At 27.5% G+C, this 16,184-nt stretch overlaps 1 protein-coding gene across 1 annotated transcript in view; it reads right to left on the minus strand.

Annotated features, from left to right (window-relative positions):
- LOC119605506 (paired box protein Pax-6-like) overlaps positions 1-15,847 on the minus strand; it is a gene marked incomplete at its 3' end in the record, with an annotated part of 36,951 nt that extends 21,104 nt beyond the window's left edge. The window contains exons 1-2 of the mRNA XM_037958666.1: positions 14,896-15,847; positions 4,279-4,518 (exon numbers count right to left, since the gene is read on the minus strand). Coding sequence (XP_037814594.1) covers positions 4,279-4,381 — 103 coding nt within the window. The remainder of the gene's footprint in view (positions 1-4,278; positions 4,519-14,895) is intronic.
- Between the last annotated feature and the right edge of the window lie 337 nt (positions 15,848-16,184).

Here is a 16,184-nt window from a genome sequence, read left to right on the forward strand (position 1 = left end):
AATTTAAAACTTCAAAAATGGAGCTTTTTCACATCTTTTGCTCTTAAAAACTAAGTTAACGAAGTGATCGGGGAAAACTAAAAATATATTCGTACTATATGGACTATAACAAAACGGAATCGGTATATGAGAACCCCTTCCTTTTTTTTTTTGGTGTATCACTGTGAAATTATTTACACAAAACCAAAATTAACATTTTCTCGGTATTTTTTTTATGTCCAGCTTTTTTTGTTTTGTCCAGCTTTTTAAAACCCGATGTCCAGCTTTTTGCGAATCGGAATCTGGCAACCCTAGTCATCAATGACTCGATTTTTTTCCTATGGTTACATGAAACTGATTCATGCAATATCAAGTCACGACTTATTAGTGTTCAAACAGTATTTCAGAAAAACATTTATGGGGGCTTGGTAGACTCCTCTTAACCATGCACCAGCTCTATCGTTCTTCGAATGGACAGAAGGGCGGACAAAGCTAAATCGTCAAGAATCTAGACTATTTTGATATTTGTTAAATTGACTAAACTTTTCGACTACATTAAGGGATGCCAAATTAGTACGATGGTACTTTTTTGATACTATTTGATGTTCAAAAGTACCGTGATACTCCGAGTCGTATTTGATACTCTCAGGGCCACAATCACAATATCCGATTACCGTTTAACATATGAAAACCTTTAATACTGTGGGACCTCAATTTTCCGTGATGGTCGGGACCGGAAGCATTCTGTATAATCGATTTTCACGGTTATTTGAGTGCCAATTTTGGCTAGTTTTTCAATATAAATTTTTATTAATTAATAAATGAATATGTACATATTTACATATATAAAATCTAAATAATTCAAGGATTTTATATTCATACATGTTTCAAAAATATAAATAATAATCATTTTGTCAGAAAACAGTAAACAGCGGACAAGGGAAATCCCCCTTTCATTTTGTATAAAATTTTGCTTATAATCACGGATAATAGAGGTAATCACGGTTAAACGATGCAGAAAAATTTAAGAAAATCGAAAATAAAATTAAGTCGATGCAAAAAAAATGTATTTTTCCATCCCGGATAATTGATGTTGCCGGATAATCGAATCACGGATAATCAAGGTTCTACTGTATATCGTTTCGATAAAAAAAATAAGAAGTTAAAGTATATTTAAAATTTATATTCAAATTACAAATTCCAAGAATGTTTTAGCACATTTTTATATAAAATTCTAAAAAACGCATCAACTAAAAACCGTTTTTTTCTAAAAAAATATATGTATATATAGTAAAAACGGCTAATAAAATTATAGAGTAATGGAATTCTCTTCAATATAACCAATGCAGCTCATTGCAAAATGGAATCAAAAGTTGTACTTATTTTTATCTTCATTGACATTATATGAATATCTAATTAAAATTTTATTGTTAGTATTTTATGAGAAAATGACCAGAAATTTCAATTTTGAAATAATATTTGACCAAATAATTTCCAAATGATAGAAACTCGAAGGATTCAATTTCTATCTAATATAAAACGATATGTTTTGAAACAAAGTATTCAACCAAATATAATATAGGAAGTTTTACGTTAAAAATATTTGGACTTTTAAGCAAATTTTTGTTTCATGTCATATTCAGAATAGGATGTACGAGTAAATATCCTATGTAAGGCCTCACGACGGATTTTAATTCAATAACACATATTAATAGTCAAATTCATCCTTGTATAGGGCCAAATGTGGTCTGTTTTTAATTAAGGCCGGATTTATTAAAATATAAAAAATTATATCATGACAGCTTTAAATTAATATATTTTCAAAGTACAATATCTGGGTAATATTTGTATGGTAGCTATGAGATGGTATGATCCCATTTCCTGTAAAAGGTTCACATTGAGGGACGGACAAGGATTCATCATATCAACATATAATGCGATTTCTACTTCCGTTATGGATTGTTTAAAAATGTCTAAATGTGAATGTATTTAAGAAATTACCAACTAACTAACTAACTAACTAACTAACTAACTAACTATGTTTTGAAACAAAGTATTCAACCAAATATAATATAGGAAGTTTTACGTTAAAAATATTTGGACTTTTAAGCAAATTTTTGTTTCATGTCATATTCAGAATAGGATGTACGAGTAAATATCCTATGTAAGGCCTCACGACGGATTTTAATTCAATAACACATATTAATAGTCATTCATCCTTGTATAGGGCCAAATGTGGTCTGTTTTTAATTAAGGCCGGATTTATTAAAATATAAAAAATTATATCATGACAGCTTTAAATTAATATATTTTCAAAGTACAATATCTGGGTAATATTTGTATGGTAGCTATGAGATGGTATGATCCCATTTCCTGTAAAAGGTTCACATTGAGGGACGGACAAGGATTCATCATATCAACATATAATGCGATTTCTACTTCCGTTATGGATTGTTTAAAAATGTCTAAATGTGAATGTATTTAAGAAATTACCAACATTTAGCAAAAAAAAACATATTTTAGTACTTTGAGATCCAAAAAAGTACCCTCTGAAATATTTTTTGATACTGCCACAAGTAATATAAATGTACAGAAAACATAATTATTTAAAATTTGTTAAAAATTTATTCTGTAATTACGTTTCACGCAGTTGAAATGTCAAAAAATTTCCTAATACATAGTACTGTTTTTGTTGGTTAGTTAGTTATGCAAACAAAAATTTTTTCGAATTTATTTAAAACAAAAAAGACTGCTATATTCGGCTGTGCCGAATCTTATATACCCTTCACCATAGTGACTATATTATTATTATAGCAATAGCAAAACAAAATGAACAACAACAACGCTAAACGAAATTACCACACAAAAACAAAATACACAAGGAAGTAAAACCAACAGCAGCATACAAACATACGGAACGAAATACACAATGCAATGAAACCAACAGACATCCAAACATACGAAACTGAATGCACCAAGAAACAAAAACAATATACTCAAGGCAATGAAACACACAGGCATCCAAACATACGAAACGAAATACTCCAAAAAAACAAAATACACAACGCAATGAAACCAATAGACATCCAAACATACGAAACTGAATACACCAAGAAACAAAAAAAATATACACAAGGCAATGAAACACACAGCCATCCAAACATATGAAACGAAATACTCAATGAATAAGCAGTGTTGTTGTTGCTTATAGTATATCAAAGCATGAAAAAAACAGTTTTTTATGAAATTTTCAGAGGTTGTCTATCTTCTCGAAAGCATGTCTAACAGAATTATTGAAGATTCGGATCTCGCCGATATCTGGGGTCCTCTAAAAACTGATTTCAACAAACACACGGACAGACGGACATAGCGTTATCAACTCCGCTACCTATAAGGATCCAGAATATATATACTTTATGGTCGGAAAATTATATTATAGAAATTACAAACGGAATGACAAACTTATATATATCCTTCTCACGAAGGTGAAGGGTATAATAATAGTGACAAAATGATTATAAATAAATCATTGAGATGATCTAAATAAAATTCTTTAGAATTTTTTTAAAATAATATTTCACGTAGTTAGAAGATCAAAAATTAATTATTTTTTTAATTGTAATGCTTTACTTTAAATGAAATCAATTAAATTTTAAAAATAAATTTAAATGAGTCAATAAATCTTCAAACTTTAAAAAGTAAAAAACTTGCTAAAAAGAAGACAATAAAACTAAATCTAATCTGTTTTATTAAATTATTGCGGACGAAATGCGAATATTCGACTAAAGATATCCTCGCAAATAGTAATCTGAAATGTTCAGAAGAGAGGCTCATAAAATACACTTTTATAACAGTCGCGGGTATGGAACCAATTTCTTCCAATTCATTTCACTTAAGCAGAAGTGTTGATATGACCAAAAAATTAAAAAAATGTTTTTCAACTAATTTCTGCATTTTTATAATTGCCAAAACGTTCTTAATTTGTTTGAAACTATTGAACAGATTAACAAATAAAATGGAAATTAAAATGGTTGGTAAAATCACTAATAATATTTACTATATGTAGTGAAATGCAAGACTAAATTCATTAAAGGAAACTTACAAAGTTCGTTTAAAGAGGTTTATATACGAGTAAAAATACTATGTAAGATAAGTATATTGATATATTTTTTATTTAAATTTAATTGTTAAATAGTATATTTTTTACTTAATTATTATGTATATTATTAAAAATCTATTAAAAAATAATTATTACTTTTTCCACCAATTTTTTGTTTGTTTTAAAATAAAAAAAGTTACCTTTGTGCGGCATGTCTTCTAAGGATGGCAAGCGATCAATCATTGATCCTGACCATGGTGCTACTACAGCACCTAAGGTCGGGTTGGACTGCAAAGCAAACATTGCAAATTGTAAACCACAATATGGAGAGACCGTTTCTTGTAATCCAAAAAAATATTTTTCCAAAATTATTTATATTTAAATAGGGTTTTTTTTAATTGAATTATTACAACTAGGTAGTTTGTGTGTAGATTATTGTACTGTAAATAAATAAAAAGATAAATATATTTTTATGATATAATAGTATATGAATTGATTGTATAAAATCTGTGAAGTCTAGTCAGTTTCAATGAAATATTAAATATTTAACTAGCATATAAAATTATTAAAATTTATTTACAACGATTTCTCGAATTAATAATTAACTTCATTCAATCATAGGATTTGAAAAATTAAACCTAATTTAATAATATGGTCTATATATTACACTTTTGAACTTAAACTATTTTTTTTCTTATCAAATATACTTAAAAACCAAAGTTTTATTTGAAGATTCAAAATTTACTAAATTTCAAGAGGATCGGATCATAACTAGGGTGATCGACTTGGTTTTAAAACCGTTTTTTTTTTCTGATTTGCCAGTGTCGGTATTTTCTAAATGTTAATTTTTCGAATATCGAATAAACCGGTTGTTTTACTTTTTAAAAACCGGTTTCGAATACTTTTATTTGTTATGTATTCAAAGATTACTTTAAAAAATTTGAAGTAAATAACAATACAGACCGTCTAAATTTTAAAAATATTGAGTTCAGGAACTAGAGTATATTTTTCTAACGCTCCTTTGGTTAAACTTTTTTAATTTTCTTAATTCATTAACAAATTTTACTTGTAAAATTTATTGAAATAAGTATTTGATAAAATTTTGTAAATCTTAACATTATATTCCAATTACAATAATTAATTTGCGGCTAAAATATTATTGATGTGTTGGAATGACAACGAAAATTGTCCAAACAGGGATTTTAGAAAAAGCTAGGATTACATAGTTCCTTATATTTAACAGAAGTGTCCCACTTTTTTCCAATTTTTTTTACATTAAAGAAATAATGTAAATCAGACGACTAGATCTAAATTTATAAACTTTTAAACTGTTAAATATCCGTTCGTGCCATCAAATTTAAACAAAAATATAAATTTTTTCAAAATAAAATAGATTTTGTTTTTTATAATAAAAGCCGGTTAACAGGTTTTTTATGAATTTGAAAAATATCAACCTGTTTTTTTTTTTTTTCAAATGTCAACAATTCGAAAATCGTTTTTTGGAAAATGTTGAATAATCGATCATCCTAGTCATAACTGTCCAAAAACGATCTGTTTGTTATCAAAAAATCAATTAAATATAACGGTCTTAAGATAAAATTCGACAAATGTAGAAAGTAGAAATTTGTAACCGATTATCGGTCCACGTTTTCGGATAGCCCCCATACAAGTGGACCCCCGAAAACAGCTTTAACTGGCATTATATTTTAAGAATATGATTATAGCGATGAAATCTGACATAATTAAGTTTCATATAAGCCAAAATCTCTCTATATGGTCCATATATGGTCCCCTTCAGAAGATGACTTTAACGCTCATTACTGACTCAAAAATGCGAGTTCAGCGGTGACATTCGACATTAACAAATTTTGTGCGAGCCAAAACCTCTCTATCAAATCTTATGAGGATCCTAGCCTCCATATAAGGTCCCCTTCAGAAAATGATTTTAAAGCTTGTTACTGCCACAAAATAGCGAGTACAGCGATGAAATTCGACATGAACAGGTTTTATGGGAACTGAAATCTTTCTACCGATTTTGATGAAGATGGATCGATAACTAATCCTACCCTCCATTTAAGGACCACTTCAGAAAATTGCTTTAACTCTTACTAGTTACTTAAAAATACGACTTAGGCGATGAAATTCGAAATAAACAACTTATTTACGGAACATAATTTATGGACAAAAGTTTATGAAGTTCGGTCTAATAAGGTCCACTTCAGAAAATGACTTTAACGCTCAATATTTTTGCCTCAAAATTTTTCAACTCAATTTGCTGAGGATCGGTCAATAACTGACCGTACCCCCCATTATCGGTTCCCTTCAGAAAATTACTTTAAACCTCATAACTGAATTAAAGATACGAGTACCTAGTATTTGAACAAATAATTATTGTCTAAACCGTTGAGAATAGGTCCATAATTGACTCTACCCTCCATAGAAGCCCTTTTACAAAAAAAAAAACAGTTTATGGTTATAAAAATTGGACAAAAACGATTTGTTTTTAAAGCACGGTCCATACTTAAGCCCTTATAAATTCCCTCTTCTAAATATTACCCTGATGTTCATTTTAATATCGATATACTATTATAAAAAAAAGGAAATTTACAAAAATTCAAATAAACATCTAAAATGAAAATTCTTAATTTCAACTGTTTTGTTTCGAAAAATGTTCGAATTTTCAAAAAATACTTTAATATTATTCTATAATTTTTCATTCATTTCTGTAAATGTACAGAAACAAAAACTTTAACATGAAAATTTAGTATTCTATAATAATAACAGTTGTATGTGAATTTGATAATCAATACAAAATTGCCAATTTTTTGTAAATTTAGAACTATTTAAAAGGTTATTTGTTCGAAATTAAAAAAAAAGTTTGATGTGGTAATATATTTTTAATTCTATTTCATGTGGTAACAAACAACGTTTGTCAAAATAATTTTAATTATTTTATTTATTTTTTGAGCTCTTCAAAAAAAAAATAATAAAAAATTACAGTTTATTGCCATTTTACTTAAAGTGCAATATTTGAGGATTATAGTTCTCAAAATTCTGTTTTTAAATGTTTCAAAAACAAACAATAACAAATTTGAGGGCATCTGTAGTTGCAGTTTCTGAGACTTTTACTACTTATTTTGTATAAGGACGTGTAATTACGAAATAAAAAGTATTCATTCTAGACCTACAGGAAGACACTATTAAAATTTCAAGAAAATATGTCCAGCCGTTTTAGCCAAAAGAGGTACCAAAATCATATTTCTATTGTTTGTACATGAAAAACAGTTTTACCCGTTTTTTCTTCTTTTTTACCGCTAAATATTCTAATTTGCAAATATCCCTCCTATATATAGTGGAAATACATAACCAAAAATAAATACAAATACGGTAAAAATTTCACTATTATCGGTTTAGACGTTTGGCCTGTGTGATGATGAATCAGTCAGTAATGCTAATCTTTTATATTGATGTATGTACCTACACTGAAAATAATCCGTGCTTTACGAAAAAAAATTCATAGCATCTTTTTCGTAATATTTACAAAAATTTCGTGTATAATACGAAATTATATTTAAAACCCTTTTCTATTTTTACGAAAGTACGAAAACATTTAAAAACATTTTTTTTCGTAAATTTAAGCGAAATTAAAAATACTTATATTTTCATTAAATGAAACTAGAACATTTTTTATAAAATCTAAGAAAAAGTATAATATAAGTCATGAACTATTTTCATAAAAAAAGGAAAAAATTCGTGTGGATGATAATTATTTTAAAATTAACAAAAATGTTTGCATTAATTAATATATCGTAAATTTTACCATATTTAGTATATATTAGGCATGGATATATTTTCAGTGTATACATTAGGAATATGTATGAATAAATGATGTCTGTTGTATATTTGAATTACGACATAAAACGCAAAACTACTTTTTCTTGCAATATAAAGAAATTATGAAACGACAATTAGTACAAAAAAACCTATCATTGAAAATGACATTACATTTCGTTAATATCAGAGCACTTTTATGCTACAAAAACATAACATTTAACACAAAATGTTTACAGAATAAAAAATTCATGTTAGGAACCTTAACAGAACGAACGTTTAAGTTACACAGAAAAAAGTTTCAGCATAAATATTATGAACGGCTTTCATTGACTAAAGTTAATAATATTTAAGAATAAATTGTTTAAAATTTTCTTAGGAAAATTGTTTATTTCTTTATGATTTTTAGATTGAAAACAATGAAATATGTGCGTAATTTGCTAAATTTTCTGAAGAATGGATGTCTAGCTGTATTTGCTGATGTTTTTTATTTCATAATTAGTATTCCAATATTTTATTTATTTATCATAAAAATTCACCAATATATTTTCTAAAAATATGGAAGATATTAATAGGAAGCTATTAATTGCAATTTTGTTTATGAAAATCAAAGAAAATTAGTAAGAAAACAAAAAACAAATCTTTCATGTACAAATTCATACATTTTATGAACTTTTAATATTCTGAAGGAAAATGGTTTGAGAAAAAAAGTCATGTTCGATTCATACAATTTATTAAAAAATTCATTCCAGTTATGTACTATTTTTTTCTGTGTATGGAATAAGGATATAAATATACTGAGAGTTTTTATTAAAATTTTTAACTGGAAAATGAAGGAACTCGGCATTAATGGAATTAAAATTATTTAAAATTCAAAACATTTGCATTGTCATCTAGTGTCTTCTAGTTTACCAATTTTCAAGGATTTGCTGGGTAATTCTTATATTACCCCTTTTATTTTGTGTAGATATTTTTTTACATCACTTCTGCATGCAAAACAAAGACCAAATAATGCGGAAAATGCATGATTTTTTGAATATATGGCTTGGGAAATTGTCAATAACTTCGTTGTTTGTCCTTTGATATAAATGTTTTATAGATGTCCCACTCACATCCCACTAAGTAACCACAAAGCTCTTAAAGGGAATGGTCTAAGCTTTCTATTAAGTAAAAAAAACGTCCATTTTGAAAAAATAGGGGAAAATTAAGTGCCAAATAATGAAAAAAATCTTATTCTTAAGTTAAAAAATTATTTTTTTTGATAGATATCCCACTCGCACCCCATTCTAGGACTATAAAGCCCTTAAAGAAAATTGTCTTAAGCTTTCTTTTGAGCAAAAAAAAATTATTAAAAAATGGGAGATTTTTGAAAAAAATTTAAAAAAAAATTGGAAACAATGAAGAAATAGCTATCTAAATTCCTTTGAACAATTTTCATCAAAATCGATTTTTTGAGTTGGGTCACTTGACATGAAATTGCCCATATGTATGTATATCTCAAACTCAAATTTAGATTAAAAGACACCAGCGCTTCACAGTGGACCAAATGCCTAATCTAGAGCGCAATAGTGTTTTACTCGACTTAGAATTCTGAAATTGGGAGTGCGACTAGAAAATTAAATGAGCTACAATATCGATGGAATGGGAATAATATTTAAAAGGCGTAGCACATATTATAAGTGTGTCAAAATACAATATATTGAAAGGAACCTTTTATTATATATTTTCTGTATATAAACTTTGTTTGGAGTATCCGATTTACTTGAAATATTCGGAGGTTGTTGAAAGATTTCTCTTCGGACACTTTCTGTTCTGAAGCTTTAAATATGCAAAATTATTATATGTATCTATCATAGATGGGTACTTTGCAGTACCGGTAAAATTGCAGTAAAAATATGTTTTTACTGTTTACTGAAAAAATTTTCAGTAGTCAATAAAGTTTTACTGATTACTGAAAAAAAAATCAGTATTCAGTAAGTTTTTACTGGTTACTGAAAAAATATTCAGTATACAGTAAATTTTACTGATTACTGCAAAAAATTGCAATAAAATTTATTTTTACAGCAAAGAAAATGCAGTATTTTACTGACTACTGAAAATGTGTTTACAGTATTCCGCAAGATCTAATAATTTACTGAAAATTCTATTTTCAACATATTTTGAATATAACACATATTTATCATCACAAGTAGCTATAGTGCGATAAATTTTACTTTTTGGGATTGTAAATCTTTTCAGAAGACAAGAACATAGTTATGTACAAATTTATATAAGAGGCTAAATCTTATATAATATTGTCGGGCAATAATAAGTTGGTTAATTATATTTTATAATATTAGATTATTAATAGAAAAGAGAGTAAAAGAGATCAATAATAGTTGTATGAAAATTTTAGTTAAACATAATATTTTTTTACTAATAATGCATTTTGGTTGAAAATTTTAATGATTACTGAAAAAAATTCAGTATTCAGTAAGATTTGCATTACCAGTATTTTTTACTGTTTACTGACATTTTTTCAGTATTCATTAATACTGTAATTTTTTCCAGTAATCAGTAAAAGTTTACTGAATACTGAACATTTTTTCAGTAACCAGTAAAGATAAAGAATACTGAAATTTTTTTCAGTAACCAGCAAAAATTTACTGATTACTGAAATGTGTAATGCAGTAAAATTATACTGCAGTGTGCCCATGTATGGCATCTACACAGAGGAAAAAAAATATACACGCCAGGTACCAAATTGACACCAAATTTTTCTATAACATCCGTGTCAAGTATACACATACATACAACAACAGCATGTAATGTGGACAAACGTGGTAAACTCAGTATTTACAACGCATTTAGAGCTTATCACTTTTGTTAACATTTAGACAATGGATGTGCATAAAGTTTAGATTCCGACAACGAATTGTTGCAATGTTGACAAAGTTGCGTGGTCTACATTACATGTTGTTGTTGTATGTACTACTTGACAACGGATGTTACTGAAAAATTTGGTCTCAATTTGGTACCAGGCGTGTATTTTTTTCTCTGTGTATGAGACTATAACTTCTAGAGTTCTCAAATTTTGCACAGGTAATTTTTGGCGTCCATATTAACTTTTGGGAAAAATGGGCGAACTATTAAAAGTAATCCTACGTCTGGGAACTATAACAATTAGAGTTATTAACTATTGTACTATCAGTACTATTCTGTATATCTGTATAATCTTTAAAACAAATATAGGCGGACTTAAAATACTAAAAATCGTATATAATAGACACTATAACAGCTAAAGTTTGAACTTAAAACGAAAAACGGTACTTTTCGTTAAAAAAAAATCGGCGGACTACCAGTTGTGGGCATCACCCAAATGAAGTCAATGCTCAAATTCATACATCTCGGATATTATAACATTTACAAGCGGCATTTTTTTAATAAATCACCATTTGGCAACATTTCATAATTATCTTCGAATTTTTCCCGCTGCCTATTCACACTTGAAATTCTAGCAAAGATCATGAAGAAATTTTTGAACAATTTGATTCAATTAATTGTAATTATCACTTTGTGTTCATGCATGCTCCAATTTTAGCCATTACATATTTAATAACAGTATTAAATTAAATTTTTTGACATGAGTATTTATTCAAAAACTGAGGAATTCGCGTCCAAATACTCAAATTTTGACCGATAACAAAGAAAGGGGCAAAAAGTGGAACGATATCATAAAAATATTACATATTTATACAATTATATAAAAAATCCTTGTAGTTAATAAATATGAAATAATTTTGTCATTTAACTTCTCACGATCTTTAAAAAATCAATTCAAATTATCAAAGCATTTATATGAAATATGCCAAAAAAAAATATTTTAAAAACTTGCTCTTGTTTGACTTTGAATTGCTTTGAATTTTTCACCGTCTTCACTCTAAAATATTTATACCAAAATATACACATTTCTTTGATGTCATTTTATATGTAACATTTAAGGTTATATACCTAGATCAATTGTGGTTCAATCTGGAAGTTATAAGCACTTAATAAATTTGTAAAACGTGTAAAAATTCGACGTGCTAGAAATACTTTAAAACCACATCTCGATTCAAGAGCTATTAAGCTATCGTAATCATACACTAAAATTCAAAGGAGCGGAAAAACATGTATGTTATAATACATACAAACCAGAACAAAATTTTGGTAGACAATTTTTTTTGTACTATCATAGTTTTTATACGTAAAATAATTCTCTTTAATTTGTAAGAGGTTTTGAGAAATGTTCGATATTCTTGTAGTAAATAGTTACTTCTATTTCTTTTGAAAATTAAACTGAAATTCTGATTTTAAAGTAATTTACCTTTAATTATTTTCATTAACATCTGTGTATTTGTCATTTCAACGAAAAATTAATGCCATTAATTCCAGTTACATGACCAACGAATACAAATCGAATCTTTAATGACACATAATTTGTTATGCTATGTTTCCACTGGCTTGAAATCTACTAGATTTGCGTAAACCTCTTCAAGGTGTTTCCACTGAGCTTACTAGTTTTTGATATTCGAATTTTCGAACAAATCCTGTCATTTTATTTTGATATAACGACGGTAATGTTAATTTCCTTCAAATTTATACATTAAAAATACAAAATTACAGTTGTGAAAGTATAAATTTGTTTATTAAATACCACTAATTTTAAAATTATAATTTGTTTTGTTTTTATTTCGAAATGAAAAGTCACTTTTTCGATGAAAAACATTCAACTTGAATGGATAGCCTATAGTTATCCTAGACAAAACGCAGTGTTGCATAAGCAAATCTTATTCGAAAAAATACATTTTCGACATGTTTTAAATCAAATCTAGTAGATTAAGTAGATTTGGATTTGTCAAAACTGTATGGCAAATCTACACGATTTCAACTAGTTTTGCCCAAATCTATTAGATTTGCTCAAAACGCCTCAGTGGAAACAGAGCATTATATTAGGACTTCTCATATCACTTTATTTTAAAGGGGCTTTAATAAGTTTACAAATCTTAATACCTATTTTGATTTTCTCATGGATTAACATGTTTTTTTTAACCTTCTTACACCAGAAGCATTATGAAAATATAATGCTTCTCATATATGTATAAAACTATACATACATGGGTTAAAAACACAAGGAATACTCGACTGTGCTCGAATATGTGAAGGTATAGAATAATATAAACAATTTTGTAACAGAGCGTATATTTGTTTAAATAAAAAAACTTAGAATAATGTTATATCTATTGTGATACTTCTCTAGAGTTTTTCATTTCCCGCATTTTCATTTCGAGGGAAACAGGAATTGGTCTTGAAATTTCCCGGAATTCCAGCCTAGAACAGATAATCATACTAATATTAATGTATATGTATGTATTTGATTTTAAATTCGAAATTTTGAAATCAAAAGATACTTGATACATTCCAGATTTTAGAGTGTGGACTTCTTAAAAAAATTCTTTAGGATAACCCAATTGTGTATAAACAGCTCGAAAAGTATTTTTTATAAGTATTTAGTATAATGTTTTTGTAAATAGAGTAAATTCCAACACAACTTTAAATTCCAGGAAAGTTTAATAGAAAAAAGTAATAAAATTTCAACATTTTTTACTTTTTTCTACATATTATACATATGTCTGTATATTTAGAGCTAAATATAAGTTAAAAGGAAAGATTTATGAAATATTTAGCGTTGTTTTACAGTTTCTAATTTTTCGAACTTTTTCCAATCCCGGGAATTGATTTCTAAAAATTTTCATTCCCGGCAATTCCAATGAAATATATATAAAATTTGTCTATTTTGGCCATTTCTATAACATAGAACGTGGTAAATATTATATGTATTTAACTTTTACAAAATAAAAATTAATTTATTTTATACACTCTGCCTTTATTTTCTAAAGAAATATCGGAATATCTTAATTTTAAGCTTGGTCAAGAATTACATTCCAATCGAAAACGGTCTTATTTCTTTCACGATGAAACAAAAAAGCATTGAAATTGTTGTAATTATTGGTTTCTCCTAACGTTTCCCTTCGTTAAAAATTTAAATAAAAATGAACAATTTAAAATTATTATGACTTAACATAATTAATCGGCATTTGAAGAAGCTAAAAGAAAACGATCGGAATAATAACTGTAGACTAAAACAATTCTGATAGAAATATCCGACAGCCCTTTTTGAATTAAATAGTTGGTCTCGAGAAGATATTACCCACATTTATGGTTACAAACAGTTTAAGGCGCATTATCTAAATTTCCAGGGTGTAAGGGCCAGTTTTATAAAACTTTAATGTTTTAAGAATTCGTTACTGAAATCGAATTTCCTAGCACCGGATTTAATTTTAATTTTTAAATAATATTTTCTATTAAGTAAAATCATCACCAGTACACAATTTAAAATTTAAGCAAGATATTTCCTAAAATTATCTAATTTTTTTAACAAATGTATGAGAAAACCGTTAAAAGAAATTCCCAACAACACTTTCTCGGGATATACGAAAAAAAAACTCTACGGGCAGTTACTTCGATAATTCATGACTAATAAGCCTTTATAGAAATTGTTACTTAAGAAATTGCTTAATTTTAAGACTTTTCTCTATTATGTTTTTGTATTAATATAGGTATATTTATGACGGTAAATATTGTTAGTTCCTATAATTTCATCGACTTCATGTCGATGTCCCATGACTAAATTGTCTAAAAATTACGTATTGCACTCATGTGCAGTAGTCGACCTATGTAATTTTTTGTTGTTGCTTTATTTACAATAATATTTACAAATTCATCTACAATCATTTTAAAATTAAACAATCTTGTAAATCTGTGCCAAATATAAAACAGTATTATACAGATTTAAGGCGATTGTTAAACATGATTAATAATAACTCATTTCATATGTACTATGTACATATCTAAGTATGTTTGTAGGTATTAAAAGTAATAATGTTTTAAAATTAATCAATAACTACCGTTGTTTTCAATTAAATTTGAACGTGATGCACTAAGCTTGACATGCTGACAACAGGCTTTGTTTAAACGAACAATTAAGCATGATGTCGCTCCCGTTGTTTTTTTGTTTTACTATTTTTTCTTGTTTTCACTTTTAAAGGAGCACTTTACTAATAAATTATTTCAATATGCATTTGTACATATGCATGGCATTTTGTAGTTAAAATAAGAGACAGTATTGAATTTGATTTTTTGAATAAAAACTTCATACGCCACAGGTGGCAACAGCAGCAATAAAAACAAAAGATTAATACGCACTAAATGGGCATTCACTCGTATTCACTTCACTTCTTTTTATTGCTTTTTTTTAATATACATATGTATCTATACAATACATTTTTTAATATTTCGCAATATGAACAACACTTATTTATTAAATTGATGTTGGCTGTTGTTAATGCTGTAAAACTCCTTTAACAATTTTTATCCATGTATTTGCTTTTTTTGACACTTTTTGGTATTTTAAATATTTTTTCTAATGTGATAGAATGAATGGCTGGATTATTTATCCTTTTAACTTTTTTATCACAATTATTTTTAAGGAAATATTTTAATTTCAGTTATACTTGTTAAAAGTAGTGCGCGTTTAAGGACAATTGAAGATTTTTTCCAGTAAAATCTGGTACAAGCGACGCGATTTTGCCACATACAATATATAGGTAGGGTATACGACACGGTACGTTACGATACGATTTCAAAACATAAATACATATAAAGTTAAAAGTATTATACTCTATATTAGAATAACTACAAATTGATTGAGTTAATACACACGTGTTTTCAAAAGTTTGTTTACGAATTAAAATATTTTACGTATATCTTAAACGATGCACGCTACTCTCGTCTTCACGTTCAACAAAAAAAATGTCGATCTTCCGCCTGTTTATTCGTATCGCTATGTATCCTGGCTGGCGCTTCGTTTACATTTACAATTTTCCATATTTTTTATTAAAAATTGTCCACAAACACACACACTTCCAAACGCAATAGAAAAAAATAATAATAAACAAACGAAAAAAAGGCCGAAAAATCTACCGAACGACTGGTCTTGAAACACAAACAAAAACCAAAACAACAACCACCATTAACACTGAACTGAACTTTGATTGGTTGTTTGTAAAATCGAATCAAATTTACATTCGCTCGTTTATTCGAGCAGTAAGAATACGAATTTTTAAAAACCAGTTAGAATTCTCTTAAAAATGTTAACAGCAACAACAACGTATTAACAATAGTTGTAACACAACAC

Source organism: Lucilia sericata, unplaced genomic scaffold (genome assembly GCF_015586225.1).
Source record: "Lucilia sericata isolate MDLA Ls3-8-SP2 unplaced genomic scaffold, ASM1558622v1 Contig000492F_arrow, whole genome shotgun sequence".
Classification (NCBI taxonomy): Eukaryota; Metazoa; Arthropoda; class Insecta; order Diptera; family Calliphoridae; genus Lucilia; species Lucilia sericata.